Here is a 19,615-nt window from a genome sequence, read left to right as displayed (position 1 = left end):
TGAAGCCTTCCCAGACCAGCCGCCAGTGGTGCCTCCTTGGCAGGGAGATTTTCTCTCACAAGCCCAGACCCCCACACATGAGCAGCCGGGACCTTCCACAGCTTTACCACAGCCTCAGTTGCCCTTGGATCCTCTGGCATTTGTGACCCCCTTGCAAAGTCTGCTCTTGAATCAAACATCCGGTTTTTCCGGAGCAGCAATGGGCCTTGTCTCCTAATCCCTTTGACTCCTCTGGAGGCAGGGTCCGACATTCCCTTGAGGATGAGGATGATCCACTCAATCGCTTCATCACCCCAGAGGGTGAGGAAGTGGAGTGGAGTCGGAAGGAGAGGAGCAGAGCTCGCATCGTCTGACTCTTCAGATTATCTTGCCTTATTCCTCAAATCCTTATGTACTTTGGGACTTGATGGGCCAGTAGTTGAACTCTCATCGGCTCTAGTCAAGGAAGAGAAAGTATTGAAAGCTCCCACGTTGTCAGTTCATTCCTTCACAGTGCCTGACCCTCTCAATAAAAAGACGGAAGAATGGGGTCACACTCTTCAGGCATGTTGTGTGACAGCATTTGCTAACAAGTTTTATTCACTAGACCCTGACTTCATGAATTTTTTGAAAGTTTCTTCAGTGGATGGGCCCATCTCCACTCTTGTTTCCAGATCTTCCCAAGGAAGGTGATTCGCAATTCAAAGACCATCTGAGCAGCGGTTGGACTTCGCTCTTCAAAGAACCCACAACGTTTCGGTGTATGCAGTTCAAGCTTCCTGCGTGGCTTCCCTAATTACCAGAGCCTCAGTGATGTGGCTTGATGAATTACCCAACAACCTAGAGCCTGAACAGGCTAGTTTACGCAGGACCCTAGTCAAGCTACACAAGGTCTCAGCATTTGTGGTAGATGCATTGCCTGATGTAATGCAATTTGCCGCTAGGGGTGGTAGCTTGCCACACCCTTTGGCTATGCCACTGGGATGCTGACAACACCGCTCGTATCAACCTTGCCATAGCCCCCTACTCTGGCTTCCTCTTGTTTGGGGATGAGGCCCTCAAGGCGGCGCTCGTCGGCTCCAAGGAGAAGAAGCCCATGTTAGCCATTACTAAATGAGACAACTGCAGAGCTGCTCACAGATTGTCATCTTATCCATACCAGCAGTCCTTTCAGGCTTCACAGCCCATAGGTAGGGGCTGCGATTTTTGGTCTTCAAGAAGCTGCTGGGAATGGACAGCGATCCTTCGGCCACAACCAGAATCAGTTCTCCAGACACCAGAGGCATACTCCACCTGCTGGCCATGGAGGGCATGAGCGGCACCGATACTGACACCATTCCAGTAGGTGGTAGACGTCTGCATTTTGCCTGAGCTTGGAGACGCGTAACAATGGATGCATGGGTGCAAGATACTGTGACTCCAGGTTACTCAATAGAGTTCTGGGAGTATCCTTCTCAAAGGTTCCTACCATCCTCCCTCTCTGCCTCTCCCAAGAGGCAGGCAGTGATGAAAGAGGCCATAATCTACCTGCTGTCTATAGTCGCAATAGAGCAGGTGGATCCTGCCAAATTTTATTCAGGTGTCTACTCCATTCACTTCGCAATGCCCAAAAAAGATTTTTCATGGAGGGTAATCCTGGATCTCAAATTTCTCAACACCTTTGTCAGGCATCGGCATTTCAAGATGGAGTCCCTGGTGTTCATTGTGGAGGCACCTCAGGAGGGGAACTTCTTGGCTTCTATAGATTTGAAGGAAGCCTACCTGCATGTTCCCATCTGGCCAAACCATTGACAATTCCTGAGGTGTACGTACGACTGGGCTCACTTCCAGTATTGGGCCCTCCTGTTTGGTCTCTTGTTGGCTCTGAGGGTGTTCACAAAATTGATGGTTGCTCTTCAGCTCCAGGGGATCCACATCTACCTCTACCTGGACAACCTCCATACTCCATGTCTCGGGCATCCATCCACGTAAGTCTCACTCTCTGTACCTTGAGGGACCACGGCTTTCTCATGAACTTAGAGAAGAGCCACCTGATTCTGACACAGCATCTTCAGCACCTGGGTGCCATTTTGGACACAACTTGTGTAAGGTGTTTCTGTCCCCAGAGAGAATAACTGCCACCATTCACACTGCTCGCCATCTGGTGACTAGAAGGATGGAGGATGTGTTGATTCTAGCCAAGGCCGTGGGACTCCTCATATTTATTTATTTATTTATTATATTTCTATACCGCCCAATAGCCGTAGCTCTCTGGGCGGTGCACATTGTCCCTTGGGCTCTACACCATACCCGACCACTCCAGTGGGCTTTGCTACCTTTTCAGCTGGACACTGCCAATTCCAGACACAGGAGGGTACACCTTTCACCTCAACTGAGAACATCATTTTGTTAGTGGACGGTGGCCAGAAACCTGCAGAAAGGAACTCCTTTAAGAGAACCCGAGAGGATTCTGATCACGACTGATACCAGTCTCCTGGGGTGGAGTGCCCATTGCAGTTCCCTCTTCTTTCAGGGCCAGTGGACAGCCTCCGAGCAATGCCTCAACATAAATTTGCTGGAGTTGCGAGCAGTACGCCTGGTCCTCCTCCACTTTCATCAAAAGCTGCATCTGACCGATGTTGCACTGTCGATTCGGTCCCTTCACCCTGATTTCTTCACTTCATCTCAAAATGCCCAACTTCTGAGGTTCTTCGTCTGATATCATCAACAGGGCACCAAAGCAACCGATGCATTGTCAACTCCTTGGCCAAGAGGAATACTCTATGCCTTCTCCTCCAGTTCTGCTACTGGAACGCGTGATCAGAAAGATTTGTCAGGAATGTGCTCGAATTGTTCTCCTGGACACGCATGCCATGGTTTTCAGATCTGCTGGCTCTCTCGACCCAGGAACCATGGCATCTACCATTGTCATCAGACCTGCTATCTCAGGGCCCAGTTCGCCATCTGAACCCTGGCTGGCTGAGTCTGACAGCCTGGGTGTTGAGCGGTCTTACTTGAGGCATTTGAGGTTCTCTAAGGATGTTGTGGCTACTATTTTTGCCTCTAGAAGGCCTTCCATGGTCCGCATATATCAAGCCATGTGGCCAGCTTCTGCTGCATAGTGTTTTAAACAGCAAATCCATCCCTCCAGGGCTACGGGTTAATCACCTACTTGATTTTCTTCAGGCAGGTCTCTCAATAGGTCTGAAGCCTAATACTCTGCACAGGCAGGCCTCAGCGATCTCATCCATATTGTCCACATGATCTGACCAGCCTGCTCTTGGAACACACCCCTTGGTCAAGCATTTCTTGAGGGGGGCTTCTATTCTCTCACTGTCTGTATTTCATTGTTTTCCTTCTTGGAGCCTCCCAAAAGTCCTTCAGGCATTGCAGTGTCCTCCTTTTGAGCCTCTTAAGTCTGCATCGTTACATTTGCTCTCATACAAAGTCCTGTTTCTCGTAGCAGTTACTTCAGGCTGGAGGATATTGGATCTGGCAGCTTTGTCCATTGCCCGCGAACTGTGTGTCTTCCACAAGGACTCTGTGATCTTGCATCCAGATCCAGCTTTTCGACCTAAGGTTTCTTTCTTCCTTTCACTGCAGTCAGGATATTGTCTTGCCTTCCTTTTGCCCTCAGCTGATTCATCCCCTCGAGAAGGCCTGGCACTCCCTGGATGTACACAGAGCCCTGAAAGCCTACTTGACCAGGACCTGGGACATTTAATGGGGAATTTTATATATCCACACATATATAATCATAGATATTAAGAAGGCATATTTTTTTTTAAATCATAAAGAGTTAAGCATTGAACTTCAGGCCTATTAGGCCCCTGAGATTCAGGCTGTCAGAGAATCCTGAATCTTAGCATTTAATTCAGAGCTGTAAGCAAAGCCTGTTGCAATGGCAACAGGTCACAGCAATCTCCTGTTTCCTTGCCAAATTCAGCCGGTGCCAAGACCTGGCCAGTGCTTGATTGACAGAGAATTGATTACTCTATTGTTTGGAATCAAGGAGCGTTTAAATTGTGAGAGAAGCTGTGATTGATGTAATAAGTAGGAATTGCCAATATTTGATTCTTTGGTAAAGATATAATGCCACCTAGGGGAAAAATCTTTAATGAAGAGCAATAGTGAGATTTTACAATGATTTTACAACTTTATAAGTGTGTTTTCATTAAGAAAAAGGTGGTGTTTTCATTAAGAAAGAGGGGGTGGCCTGCCTCCTCTATATATTTCTGAGTCTGAAAGATACTAGTTAGCCAGAGTCACCCAGTTTTCTTTTGTCTGTGTGGTTTCACAATGTAGCTCAGGGGTTTAAACAAAATCTTTTATGAATTCTGTATTTCATAAGTAAGGCAATGGGATTTCTGAGAAAGTATAAGGACATAAGAATCCCTATGGCAAAGGAATAGAACTGGGGGTGCTCATATATTTCCAAACACCCTGAGTTGAGGCAAACTTAACTCAGGGAACTTGTCCAAATATTTTCAGGTGTACCTGGGTCAGCCTGACTGATCAGGAAACAACGGCATATGGAATGTACCAAGTATGCTTGAAAACATATTCACAATAGTAATTGTTCCAACTAGTCCCAAAATTCATTAGTCTTGAAAGAAAGTAGGACAATGGAGACGTGAATGAGATTGACAGAATCTTGGAATCACCACTGGAGTTACCTAATACTTTCTGATTGGTTTGGAACAATTGTAGAGAGGAGGAACTGTGATGTTGGGTGGGTAGGAACTCATGATATTGGTGAAATCCTTGTCACATGCTGTAACTACTCTATAAAAGAGCTTGCACACAGTGCTTCAGTGCAGTCTCTCCTGGATGTTTCTGGGGGGCTGACCCTGCATGTGCATATGCATATGCTTGTAAACAATAAACACCTACCTTTTTGCTTCAAGCCTGTGTCCTCAAATATTTTTTTTAAGGACCCCCAGTAAAAGATCCCAATGGAGAAAGAATTCTCCAACACATTCATCTGTCTGAGTCTCTTTTCGTCTCATTTCATCCGAGGACATTGGGAAAAAAGGTCACCAGTTCAATGCTGTCTCGTTGGCTGCAGGCTTGCATTACCCTGGCCTATGAGTCTCTGTGGATACCATTGCCTCAGAACATCACAGCCCATTCTACGAGGTTGCCTGCCACTATGGCTGCCTTTGCAACCAATGCACCCATTGCAGATATTTGTAAGGCTGCTGTGTGGTCCACACCAAATTCCTTTATTAGACACTATAAGGTAGATTGTTACACTTCGGCACATGCCTCATTTTGGAGGCGAGTTCTACAACAGATATCATCATCATCTTAGGCAGCCTGGGCCCACCCTAGTGGGACTGCTTTGGTACATCCCACCTGATGGTATGCTACATGGGGAAAACAGACTGTTGGTCTCACCTGAAAGGTGGTTTTCCCAGGTATTATACCATCAGGGACCTCCCTGTTGAGGGGGCTGCCTAGCTTTTTCTGGTGTTAATTTTGTCCATTGTTTAATAACTCTTCCACTTGTTTCAAATAAATACAGTTTATTTTAAATTATATTACATTTACTGCTAAGGCTGTTCTTGCTGGATTTACAGTTGTTCACTGTTTGTGCATATTTTCTGTACGGAGTCAAGCTGTGTTTTACTGTGTTTGCTGCTCCTTTTATTACTGTTTGCCTCTTTATATTAATGTCCGGCTGAGAGTGTTCTGTCTGTGGAGAGATGTGTGGATCCAGCATACAGTTAATCTGGAATGGAATGGGGTCAGGTTGGAAGCCGATATCTTGACTCTCATGCATTCCTGCCTTTGGACGCTAGGTGGCGCAATTACCCACCTGATGGTATGATACCTGGGAAAACCACTTTTCAGGTGAGACCAGCGGTTCCCATGGGTCTTAAAAAGGCTTTGAACGGACTTCCATTTAAAATAGGAGAGATGCCCAGTTGTATATGAGTGACCCCAAATACAATCCCTAGTCATTTTCAGTGGTGTAGTCCTGTCACGTTATGATGAGTCATGTTACTTTTTTGGCAGCCAGGGCCCAGTCAAGCCCTATATCTCCAGTGTCCTATGAACCAATCAGCACGAAAGCGGAGATGTTAGCTACTGAGAACAGTTTTCTCACTTGGCTCCTTGTCCTTTCATGCTGATTAGAGCCAATCAGAGTAGAAGGGGGTGAATCAGCCATTGAGAAGACCACACACTTTCCCTTTCATGCTAATCCATCCACATTTACTGTGTAGTAGAATCTGCAGAAAATAACTTACAAGGAGCACCTGATGTCAAATGGAGGTTACAAGCAAACAGATGCCACTAGCCAAGGGAAAACAGCAGCTCTTTAGGACCCCAGGGATTCCTGGTATACAAACAACTCAAGTTATCCATCATGGAGACTGAAAGCTTATTTTTATTGTATAATCTTAGAAGCGGGCATAGTATGACTATCATGAAGGCACCCTGCACGTCCAAATTTGCCACTACACTACTGGATTATAGATTACTTTTTGTAATAGTTGGGGGGGGATGACATTAATATTTGGTCACAAGTTTTTATGGTAGCTGATGATAGTTAATTATGCAGTAATTCAGTTTACTAGCCAATTGAGATTAACCAAGCACGCACAAAGTTGTGAAGTTACTAAACATATTCTGCAATTTTATTTTACTTTCAGATGGAAATCCCTTCTTCCAGTATAATAAATAAATACATTGCTTGCCAGGGTCCTTTACCAAACACTTGCCCTGATTTTTGGCAAATGACTTGGGAACAAGGCTCATCTATGGTTGTAATGTTAACCACTCAAGTGGAACGGGGAAGAGTAAGTTAGTCTGTAATTTTAACTCATAAACACTAATAAATGGAATGCTGTGCACAGGGAAGAAATTTGTTTGGCTCATGTTTTAACCTGAACCTACCTATTTCCTGAACCAATAGGTGAACTGAAATGCAACTATTATTCAAAATTTACATTTCTCCAAATTTTGTGATCCAGTTCTCCAATCAAACAAGCATACAAAAATATAATTATATTGGGAGACGTTGCTTGCAAAGAAATGTAAATTTCTGTAAGAAAAAATTGTGTAAGAAAAAATCCATATATTAGGAGAAATGTGCACAAAAATGCATTATATGAATTTATGCTGATTTTTTTAATAAAAGTAATTTACAAAACAAAATTTCAAATAGAGTGAACTGAACATAAACTTAGAAAAATGAAGAACTGTGAATAGCCAAAATTAACATTTCTCCATCCCTACCCAGTGCAAGTGAATAACTTTGCCTTATAGCTGTATTTGTATTCATATGCTATTAGGGTGGTGCTTGGGTTCAGTATTAATCATGGGTTATATCCAAGAAAGCTATCTCACATGTGCAATGGAATTTCCCCTTCCTCTTCTCCCCCCACACGTCCCCAATTTATTCTGGAAGTCTCTTCAACTCTCTGTAACAGATTAATGGGGCGTGGGGAAGTTCCACTGGCACAAGCAGAAATCCTTGTGCTAATGGGACAACTTTGTTGGATACAACCCTATATTTCCAAGGTATTAAAATTATAATTTTAAAGAAATGCATCAGGAAAATACCCTACCTGGCTAAATTTTGGCACCTACAATGGTAAATCCTTTTTTAATTGGAAAAGCTAAAGCATGGGCAACTGAAATGCAGTCTGTTTTAAGATCAGTATACAAAATATAGATCAGATCTTATAGCTAGAACTATGGTGATCTGGTATAAGTCCCTACTGAAAATAAAATCTGATAATATGTTAACATGCTCATATATAATAATAGCCTTATTCTCACATCTCTGAGAGGCATGCACAAATCTACCTTTAGAAACTTTCACTGCTGTGGCAAGATTATTCAAGAGGATTGTCAATCCAGTTCAAAGGACAACACTATTCATAGACTAAGCTGTACTAGTATCTGCCAAGTGAACTGGAAAGAAAAACTTGGTTGTGCTGAGAGAGTCCCTATTTAATGACTCTAGCAGTCCAAGTTTAGATAAGATTTTTTAGTGGAACATATATTGTAAATGTATTTATTTTATTGTATTTACATACTATCTTTCTGGTAAGGCACTCAAGATGGTTTACAAATTTTAAAGTACTTAAGTAAATGTTATGAAATAAAAAACAGTTTTCTCAAGCTAATTGATGATCCATTTAGGAGCTGATGGCACAAGAAAACTCTTAAGACCTCCCCTTTCCCCCCTCAAATACAAGAGTAATTATCTTAGTGATAGCTAGTATATTATTATTCATGGTAAGTGGTATTTCTGGCCAAACTCTGTTTTCCACACACACACACAAACTTTAGTATTAAATTTATTAACGTCCAAGAACGTGATTGTACCACTGGGTGGATTTTTATGGAAATCTAAAGGATCTGAAAAACACCCTAGATTGTTGTTTATAAATTTCAGTTAGTCAGTTTCATCTACATTGCTTAAATACAGAATTAAAGATCTTCAAACTTCAATAAATAGGTTATTACTTCAACACCTACACCTTACCTTCGAAGAGCATCCTGAATCTTCAGTTGTTATAAAATGTGGCAGTTATGCTCTTGAAAATTATACAAAGGGTTCAAAATCACACCTAGCCTTGTGCTGTGTTAATTACCAATTTGTTTGTGGGCTCAAAGTACTGGTATTACCCTGCACCCAAGTTGTTTAAGGCTTTAAGGTATCTACTCCTTGTACCTTAAGATAATCAAACGAGGCTTTGCTTTCCATTCTGTCTTTCAGAAAGCATGTTTACAGTTGACGATCTCATGCATTTTCAATAGTGACATAGACACCCTGTCTCTGGAATTCCCTTCCCTAAGAACTGTGTTAGGTAGTTTTCTCATGACATTTAGAAATATGGTAAAGGTGGCCTATTTTTAATAGCTTTTGGAGAGAACTGGGAGCTATTGTGGCTTTTGTCTCTCTCTGATCTTGTTTTGAGGGTTTGATATCTAAGTAAGTCATATTTGGAGTAGACCCATTGAAATCAATGGACATTAGTTTTAAAAATCATGTTTTGGGAGGCTGTAAGTGCATTACCAATACAGTAAAAATAAAACATTAATAAGTGTTGCAATTCAGCACTTGTGGATTACACTTAAGATTGCAGAAACACAAACAGGATTGAAAGCATACATGTTAATATATGTGCTATTAAACTTGAGAGAATTGCTGCTTAATTTGTCTGCCTTGCTGCCAAGCAGTCTCCCTTCCTGAGCTGACAGAGATGGTATTGAGGAATCCCAAACTGTTGGCACGGAGGACATCCATGCTAAGACCATTAATTCTGGGATGTCTCAGGACTAATGGGGCTGGCCCAACATGTCATTGGCCCAACTCTGGATCTGGTTTTCTCAACTGGACAGGAAGAGAGTAATCTCAGAATTGGTGAAAACATCAGTTCCTTGTCATGGTGATGTGGTGAGATTTAGGCTTTCAGCAGTTTTTCCTCTCCGCAGAGATAGGAGACCTGAGGGATTCAGTTGGTTTCCAGATGGCTCTTGGGTTTTTCCAGCTGATATGACTGGCATTCCTACCATAGCCCTGGCTGATTTGTGAAATATGTGAATGGCCTACGTAATTTACACTGTCAACCCTGAGTGGCCTCTCTCGCTTTATAGAACTTGCTTATACTCTGGTCTATACCCAGGAGGCAGGCGATAAAACAAGCTTGTAGACAGCTTGAATACAAATGGTGGAAAACTCCAGATGAATGCATTTGAACACTGGTGAGTGCTCATTATTGAGCCTACCCAGTGACAGTGAAGATGGGAAAGAAGACGTACTTTGCTGCTTCCATTGCATCCCCATTATGTTGTACAGATGTTTTTCAGGTAGTACAAAGCATTTTACAGTCTGGCCTGAAGGAGATGGTAGAACTGACAGTGGCTGGCTGTGACTTGTTCGCATGCATTTTGAGGAATAAAATCACTTGCATTCACCGGGACCTTGACTCTTGAAGCAGATGAATCTTAAGATTCACTTTAAGATAAGAACACTTATCTAGTTCTGTTATGTTGAATCCGTGTCTGTTAGTGAGGCTGGAGGAGATGGACGAGGTGCTTGGTTCAGTCTAAGTGACCCCCTGTGCTCTTGCCTCTCATTGCTTGTAAAAACTAGCAGGCGGGACAGCTTAATGCCTCCCTACAAGACGGGGTTAAAGGAGGCAGTAGTAAGACCACACCTTAAGAAACCCTCTCTGGATTCAGAAAATCTAAATGATCAACTGGTCACCAGTGTCTCCTTCTTGGGCAGAGTTCTTGAGTGGGTGGTTGTGAGCCAGATCCAGGCTTTCTTGGATACAACCAATTTTATAAATACACTTCAATTGGGGTTTAGGTCTGGGTTTGGCATGGAAACTGACTTGGTCACCCTGTATTAGGACCTGAGGCAGGGGGAGTATGCCCCTGTTAATTCTTCTTGAGCTCTCATTGGCTTTCAATACCATTGGCCATGATATTCTTCTGGAGCGGCTGTCTGAGTTGGGAGTGGGCAGCACTTCTCTGCGGTGGTTCTGATTCTATTTGCATGGTTATTTACAGAGGGTGGAGTTTGAGTATTGTTCAGCCCCATGGAACCTTCATTATTGGGTTGAGTTTTATCTGCCATGATGTTTAACATCTAAATGAAACCACTGAGTGGGGTCATCTGGAATTTTGGAGTATGTTGTCAGCAATATACTGACCACACAGCTCTACTTCTCCTTTCCAGATGCAGGTGTTGCAGTGGATGTGCTAGACCACTGTCTTGCCTCTGTAACAGACTGGATGAGAGCCAATAAACCAGGAACCGCCAACCTTTTTGGACCAGAGGGCACATTTCAAGTTTTGAGAAAGTGCTGGGGGTACCAGTCTCAAAATGGCTGCCATGAAGGAATGGCATAACACAAAATTAAAGTAGTCATGGTGAAGTTTTTCCCATAATTGTAATTCCATACTAGAAAAAGGCTTGACTGGTTGAATTTCTGCCTGCTATATAGCGAAAGGCACAAGAACCCCATTTTTTCCCAATGCCAACCCTAAACGTATAGCTAGGCTGCCATTTTGTACCCACTTACCTGGAAGTAAGCCCATTAAACACAAAGACTTACTTCTGAGAAAGCATGTATATTATTGTACTGTAAGTTTATGCAGTGAATTTTTAATGAATCTCTCAGATCTTTCAGTCCTGTAAAGCAGAAGAAACTCCTAAGCCTCTGCAAATTCTGGAAATATTTTGAGTGTTGTAATAGATTAAACTGTAAAATTGCTTATAATTTTAAATCACCAGACATATATCTCCTTAGGGCCCCTTGCACTTACAATACCAGTATCTATCTTGTGCTGTAAATTATATGAACAAAGAAAGTTTTCTAGCTGAAATCTTCATTTGACAGTTTAGAAAATGACTATTAGCCATTGGAGTGTTTTCTTGTTACAGTTGTACAAGAAGTTAATTATCTTATGTATGTTTCAGATAGCAGTCAGAAGTAGATATAAGAAATTAAGCAAAATGTAACTTGGAATTATTTATTTATTTATTTATTTATTAAATTTTTATACCGCCCCACTAGCATAGCTCTCTGGGCGGTGCACAACAAAGAAATACAAAAATATACAATAAAATCCCATAATAAAGTACAACACAAATATAAGAGAGTAAAAAACTAAAAACAGTTACAGCACATGTTAAAACTAGATTAAATTAAATTAAAATGCCTTGGAAAAGAGGAAGGCTTTGACTTGGCGCCGAAAAGATAGTAACGTCGGCGCCAAGCGGAGACTGTTCCACAGTTCGGGGGCCACCACCGCGAAGGCCCTAGTTCTTGTTACCACCCTCCGAGCTTCTCTATGAGTCGGAACTCGGAGGAGGGCCTTCGATGTAGAACGTAGTGTACGGGCAGGTTCATATCGGGAGAGGCGTTCCAGCAGGTACTGTGGTCCCATGCAGTATAAGGCTTTATAGGTTAAAACCAGCACTTTGAATCTGGCCCGGAAGCATATTGGAAGCCAGTGCAAGCGAGCCAGAACAGGTGTTATATGTTCGGACCGCTTGGTCCACGTTATCAGTCTGGCCGCCACGTTTTGCATGAGCTGTAGCTTCCGAACTGTCTTCAGAGGCAGCCCTATGTAGAGCGCATTGCAGTAATCCAATCGCGAGGTTACCAGAGCATGTACAACTGATGTGAGGTCCTCTCTGGTCAAGTAGGGACGTAGCTGGGCTACCAACCGAAGTTGGTAGAACGCGTTCCGTGCCACCGAGGCTACTTGAGCCTCAAGTGACAGGGAAGGATCTAAAAAGACTCCCAGACTATGAACCCGTTCCTTTAGGGGGAGTGTAACCCCGTCCAGGACAGGGTGTATATCCACCACCTGATCAGAGAAACCACGCACCAGCAGCATCTCAGTCTTGTCTGGATTGAGCCTCAGTTTGTTAACTCTCATCCATTATCATGGCCAGGCAACGGTCCAGCACATTGACAGCCTCACCTGAAGAAGATGAAAAGGAGAAGTAGAGTTGCGTGTCATCAGCGTACTGATGGCAATGCACTCCAAAACTCCTGATGACTGCACCCAACGGCTTCATGTAGATGTTGAAAAGTATGGGAGACAGAACTGACCCCTGTGGGACTCCACATTGGAGAACCCACGGTGTCGAGCAGTGTTCCCCAAGCACTACCTTCTGGAGACGACCCGCCAAGTAGGAGCAGAACCACTGCCAAGCAGTACCTCCAACTCCCAACTCCGCGAGCCTCTCCAGAAGGATACCATGGTCAATGGTATCAAAAGCCACTGAGAGATCAAGGAGAATCAACAGAGTTACACTTCCTCCATCCCTCTCCCGACATAGGTCATCGTACAGGGCGACCAAGGCTGTCTCGGTGCCGAAACGGGGCCTAAAACCCGATTGAAATGGATCTAGATAATCGGTTTCATCCAACAGCGCCTGGAGCTGGCTAGCAACCACTCGTTCCAAGATCTTGCCCAGGAATGGAACATTCGCTACTGGTCTGTAGCTGTTGAAATTTTCTGGGTCCAAGGAAGGTTTTTTCAGAAGTGGTCTCACTGCCGCCTCTTTCAGACGGCCAGGGACCACTCCCTCTCATAAAGAGGCATTTATCACTTCCCTGGCCCAACCAGCTGTTCCATCCCTGCTAGTTTTTATAAGCCAGGAGGGGCAAGGATCTAGTACCGAAGTGGTTGCACGCACCTGTCCAAGCACCCTGTCCACGTCCTCGAGCTGAACCAACTGAAACTCATCCAATAAAACATGACAAGACTGTGCTCCGGACACCTCATTAGGATCAACTGCTATAAACTGGGAGTCTAAGTCCCGGCGGATGCATAAGATCTTATTCTGGAAGTGTCCAGCAAACTCATCACAGCAGGCCACCAATGACTCTACCATGTCCTGAGGGCCAGAATGCAGTATATTAAGGAATATTAAGCTGAAACTTTTTTTAAAAAAACCCTGTTGACCTTAGGTAAAATGCCATCAGTACTGGCCAGAGCCCAGTGGAAGCTCTTTATATGGAAATTTCCAGATCACTTGCCATTCAGAAGAAGGAAATCCTGCTTATGTCTTCAGAGAGATGACACTGTCCAACCTGGAGGTGAGAGACACAATTCAATGGTAATTTATCAAATTCTGTGAAACTCTACAACTAAAACCATCTCACTGCAAAAGTTCATTGTGACATCATTATTTTGACTAGCTTTTTAGACTCCTTGCAGAGATGACTCGTGTCATTATTTCTTACCATTTGTTCAAAACAACGGTGTAATAATGTCAGAGATCCAGTTTTTATTGCAAACTATTAGATCCAAAGTGTTGAGCTTGGAGGTATGCAGGGAGATCAGTAAGGCTATATGTTAATTAGCAATCATATATACTTTGTTTTAGGTCATCAAATAAATGTTCTTTTTATATATTTATGAATTTATGAATCTCCTTTCTCATGAATCTCAGTATGATTTACAAACATACCAAAGAACAACTAAAAATACTTTATAGCGTAGCTTTTATCACTGTAATGAATATTTTATCTCATAATTTTTCTTAGAGCTAATATTGGTGCCCTTTAGTAACTGTTGATTCTCCACAGACTTATTTGTGTTAAACATAAAAAGAACAACATAGTCTTGTGGTAGTTTAAAGTCTTAACAAATTCATTATAGTATTAGCTTTTGTAGACTAGAGCATACTTCATGCATCCGATGAAGTGGACTCTGGTTCATGACACTTACACCATAATAAATTTCTTAAGTCATTAAAGGTGCCACAAGACTTTGTTGTTTTTGCTGCAACAGACTAATATGGCTACCCCTATAGAAATAAAGATACAAGACAAAAACAAGAAAAATGGTAGATTGGTGTTTTTCTTGAGGAAACAATCTTGTATATGTTTACATCTACCTAAGATAGCTCAATAAAAGATGTCACTGTTTTATATCTTTAAAGCCAGGGTTGGGGAACCTGTGGCCCTTCAGATGATGATGGACTCCAACTCTCCTACTGCCCAGTAGCACCAACGATCAGGAATGATGTGAGCTGTAGCCAGCAGCATCTGGAGGGCCACAGGTTTCCCCATGCCTGTTTTAAGAGTACTAATGAAGGGTTATCTCACATTTAACCTGAAATCAACACAGCATATGACCCATTGTTCTGTAAATCCATGGTAACCAAGTAATCCCAATCGTATCCCTTTGTAATGATTTTGCACTTCATTTAATTGACACAAAACATCTGAATGCTGAGCTTGTGACGTGCAAGTAAGAACTTAAAACTGAAAGGCGGTTTACTTTGACAGTTAAACATGTTATAGGAAAACACTGAAATGTTCAAATATGTTTGACCAATTTTTGTCTTGCTAGAAAAATGAGAACCGGCAACTTACTCAAATCCAGTACATAGCATGGCCTGATCATGGGGTTCCTGATGATTCCAGTGACTTCCTGGATTTTGTGTGTCTCGTAAGGAAAAAAAGAGCTGGCAGAGAAGAGCCAGTTATTGTTCACTGCAGGTATTTAATTCATTGGAAAAACTCACTGTGTGTCCTTTCCCAAGGTTCTAACTGATAGCTTTGTTTCACTTTGTAGTGTTCTTCATTTCCAATTCCATGTATCTAATTTTTTGTTTCTGTTAAATTAAAAGAAACAGTTACTTGCTGTTTCCTTTGACCTTCTGAGTTTGAATGAGAATAGCTTTGCCTAATTGTCTGGAAACATGTTTTCATGCTTCATAAAAGTATAATGTCTTTTTGTACTAGGACTGGGAAGGAAACTTACTTAGGAAGCAGTACTAAACATCCATAGGAATTGTGATGCTAAAAAAAAATAACTGTCTTAAAGAAGAGGGCCAGCTAGCAATATATGTAGTAATATTGTTTCATACAGGGGATCACTTCACCAGCTGCATGCATGGCTTCCTTATTCTTTCTTCCAGCCTACGAGACAGCTGTTCTTTAGTTTCTCTGGCTTTTTTATTCTTATAGCAGCTGCATGGAGGCAGTTGTCCTCAGGACAGGTGAATAGGCTAGTGCTCAATTTTAAGAGTTATATGAAATAAGGATCAGCTGCTGGATTCTCTCATTGTACAATATCTCAAAAGCAGATGCCAGTCTAGAGTTTGGTTCCTAAATCCTTGTTCTGTTTTTTTCATGTTCAGCTTTGTATTTTAACTTTGCTATAAGGTTTGAGGTATAAAATAGTTAATATCAAGTCATGTTTCATTTGGAAAATGAAATGTATTGAAATTCCTGTTGGAAGCCATATTGTCTTGTCCAGGTTCTTTTGCTCCTCTTCCTATGTCGGTTGCCTTTCATTATTCTTGATTAACTGACAGTGATCCTTTTATCTGCCTGAGATAAAGTCACATAAAATCTTACATTCCATTGTTAAATATCAAAATTTTAGAGTATTCCTACAAAGTAATTATAGCTATGTTTAGAATAGGTGTTGCAAATTAGCTGGAAAATCATCCTTATTTAGAAGGCAGTACTCATTCAGAAAACTATATATTCTGTTTCTGAGCTATGAAATGGCAATCTGGGTTGATAACCCTAGGAATTATGCCCTATTTTTTTTCTTATCTAATCCTGGATGTTTGCTACCAGCCAGGGTAAAAAATTGCATAGAATCTCAAGGGCCTATGCTTGCTTCAAAACTTCTCTTCAGCTTCCCCATTTTTATATATATTTCATCTTTTGTCATAACCTTTCCTTCTTCTCCAAATATATGGATACTTTAAAAATGACTTGTGTTCAAAGTTAGATGAACATTCCTTTTTTTCTTGTTAACTAAGGAATTGGCTTTAATTGTGCTGTGGGAAATATTGAAACTTTGTCTTCCTTGTTGAGAGAGTTAGGACAAGAAAGTCTGGACTACCAAGTAGAACTGAGGGTTTTCAACATTCAAAAACTTATTTGCATGTCTCCTTTGAGCTAATTATTCTTTCTTATAAACTTTTGAAGTTTTTGGAATAGTTGTGGAGAAAACCTTTTGGGTGTAAAGATAACAGTAGGTAAATTTAGCAAAGATGTCCTGTGATTTCCGTTCTAGTACTTTAGTTATAGGCTATTGGGGATCAGGGTCCCTTCTTGTCACTTTCCCCTCTTACCTTGGGTTAACAGGAACTGCCAGTTAGGAATTGAATGTTGTTGTTTAACATGTACAACAACACAATGGATGTTTGTTGATGGCTTTTGCTTATGCTCTGACCTATTAGTCTTTTTTCCACAGATAAGATGGGAGCAGTAGAAATCCTTTTGTGTTTGTGTTTTAACATTTTATTCTTCAGCTTTCCCTGTAGAATTCTTTGGCCTTCTTACTTGTGTCTTCAGTAGGTATTTGTTCTGAAGTGCACCTGCTCTCTGTTTGCAGCATGGTCTAATTGTAAAGATTGATCTGTATTTATTTTATTGTAGAGACTGGTAGATGAATGGCCCTGCCTTTCAGCAGGTGAATAGACTGGATGGCTTTTGGTTCCCTTCTTGCTTTGTAATTCTCTTCATTATATAATGATAAATCATTTTCAAACTACCCTTTTTGATGCCACCTTCTGGACAAAAAATATAACCTATATCCAAATGGCAACTCCTAACAAAACTTCCTGTTTGTGTGTTGTAACTTGAGTGTTAAATTAATAAAATGAGTTTTTATGTGGAGGAACATCTGGGTAATTGGCCGCTTGGCAAGAAACACAAAGTAGAATCATCTACGATGCAGAATTCTGAAGCAAGCAAGTGATGGGGACTCTGCCCTCAGGTTTTTTCCGCAGATATCTTTGGGTGATAATGCTTTATTAAGCTTTGAAATATCCCAGAGAAAGATAGGCTCAAGCAAGGATGGGCCAAAAGTACACCTCCAGTTGCTAGGATTCTTGTAAAGAAGGTTAAAATAGGTGGACCATGCTCTGATCTAGCAAGAGGGTACTTGTATTCAAAAGCAATAAAGCATAGTCAGGATCACTTAGTATAGATTATTTATAGATATCCAAGCTGGTCATGGGCAGCAGCCTGAGGTGAGCCTGAAGCCAGTGGACAAGCCACCAGTCAGGACTAAAGGGAAACTAGAAGGCATGTTCGTGAAGCAAGCCAGAGATCAGGACTGGAGAGCAAGGATTGAGGAACAAACTAAGGCCCAAAGAATAAGGATACAGTAACACATCAAAACTCAGAAAGATCTTCTCAAGCAAAGCTTGGTGGAGTCAGAAGGTGCTTTATTGAGAAGCTGCCACTAGCATTTCAATGGTTCTCCAATGGGGGGGGGAGTTGCACACGGGTGCAACTCCTGAGAATTCCTTAACTGTTAAGAGATCTTGAATATGTACAATTGCTCTTTACATTTTAAACATGTTGGTGGATCACATGTTTTAGTAAACAGCAGGACTACAGCTGAACATCAAAAAGACTAAAGTAATGACAACAGAAGATTTATGTAACTTTAAAGTTGACAATGACATTGAACTTGTCAAGGATTATCAATATCAGTTGGCACAGTCATTAACCAAAATGGAGGCAATAGTCAAGAAATCAGAAGAAGGCTAGAACTGGGGAGGGCAGCTATGAGAGAACTAGAAAAGGTCCTCAAATGCAAAGATGTATCACTCAACACCAAAGTCTGGATCATTCAGACCATGGTATTCCCAATCTCTATGTATGGATGTGAAAGTTGGAGAGTGAAAAAAGCAGATAAGAGAAAAGTCAACTCATTTGAAATGTGGTGTTGGAGGAGAGCTTTGTGCATACCATGGACTACAAAAAAGAAAAATAATTGAGTGTTAGAACAAATTAAACCAGAACTATCACTAGAAACTAAAATGATGAAACTGAGGTTATCTTACTTTGGACACACCATGAGAAGACATGATTCACTAGGAAAGACAATAGTGTTGGGAAAAACAGAAGGGAGTAGAAAAAGAGGAAGACCAAACGAGATGGATTGATTCCATCAAGGAAACCACAGACCTGAACTTACAAGATCTGAACAGGGTGGTTTATAACAGATGCTCCTGGAGGTTGCTGTTTCTTAGGGTCGCCATAAGTCATAATCAACTTGAAGGTACATAACACACACAGCCACCACAAAAAGTCTAGGCTAACCTTAAGTTAGCCTAACCCTACTCTAAAGCACTGCATGAAGGGTTTCCTTACAACTGCAAGCTCAGCTGTTCGCCTATTTCTGTGATGTGGATGTTTCCTAAAGAACAGTTATAAATAAGCAACTTTTGTTTTCCATTAAATCCACTATCCTTAATATGAAAAAAGATCCTTCAGTGGGAAACTCTGATACTTTATAAGTAAGGTAACTCAGAAAATGTTTGAAATTTTGACTGATGGTAAAATATTAAATGTGATAAACTTGTAGCCTTTTTTATTTTACAGTGCTGGGATTGGACGAACAGGAGTTCTTATCACTATGGAAACAGCTATGTGTCTCATTGAGTGCAGTCAGCCTGTTTATCCCTTGGATATTGTGAGAACCATGAGAGATCAAAGGGCTATGATGATCCAAACTCCTGTAAGTTATTGATACAATAGAACAGTGTCCAGTAACACAAATGCCTAGCCTGTTTAAAATGGCAGTATTATTGCAGTGTATGATGACAAAGGATTTTCTGTATATGAGAGATGCAGTGTTTAATGTGGGACTGTAATTTCTATAGTATTTTGATATTTATACTCAATGCAGATGTAACATTAGCTTCCTGTAAACCATGGTTTTCAAATTGGAAGCCAGGCTATTGAGGTAATGTATGCCTCTAAACCTCTCTCTTTTCCCCACCCTCACCCTCTCTAGTTTGCCAGGAGTCAGAATTACATCTGCACCAGCCCTTATTTCATAAGTTTAAAAAAGGTTATTGTGGTTAAACAACTATAATTTCAGGAATAGCAGTATTCTCACATTTAGATTACTATATTGTGTAATGAAATTATAGTAATTTTAATAATTGCTCTTTTAAAAACTACGAATGCAGCCAGAAGTTGTGGTAGTTTGGGGACCCTCCAGAACAGCAAGGGAGATGGTCTGAGGCTGCAGGGGCGATTGGCAAAAACTGGTCCCCCATCCTACTCCAGCAGGAACATTTGCTGGATCCTTCTTCCTTCTGTTTGCACCCTTCTGTTTGCAGAAGGGAAGTCTGGATCCTGCCCATTGATTTTTAACAAAATGATTGTTCCTG

The 19,615-nt window shown here is 41.5% G+C and overlaps 1 protein-coding gene across 5 annotated transcripts in view; it reads left to right on the top strand.

Annotated features, from left to right (window-relative positions):
- PTPN4 (protein tyrosine phosphatase non-receptor type 4) overlaps positions 1–19,615 on the top strand; it is a 172,556-nt gene that overhangs the window by 131,550 nt on the left and 21,391 nt on the right. For all 5 annotated transcript variants that reach the window (XM_061609187.1, XM_061609185.1, XM_061609186.1 and 2 more), the window contains 4 exons: positions 6,618–6,764; positions 13,419–13,547; positions 14,809–14,957; positions 18,819–18,954. In XM_061609187.1, coding sequence (XP_061465171.1) covers positions 6,618–6,764; positions 13,419–13,547; positions 14,809–14,957; positions 18,819–18,954 — 561 coding nt within the window. The remainder of the gene's footprint in view (positions 1–6,617; positions 6,765–13,418; positions 13,548–14,808; positions 14,958–18,818; positions 18,955–19,615) is intronic.

The sequence above is a fragment of the Rhineura floridana genome, chromosome 2 (genome assembly GCF_030035675.1).
Source record: "Rhineura floridana isolate rRhiFlo1 chromosome 2, rRhiFlo1.hap2, whole genome shotgun sequence".
NCBI lineage: Eukaryota > Metazoa > Chordata > Lepidosauria > Squamata > Rhineuridae > Rhineura > Rhineura floridana.
The sequence above is the reverse complement of the archived record's forward strand: the minus strand, read 5'-3'. Positions and strand labels throughout refer to the sequence as shown.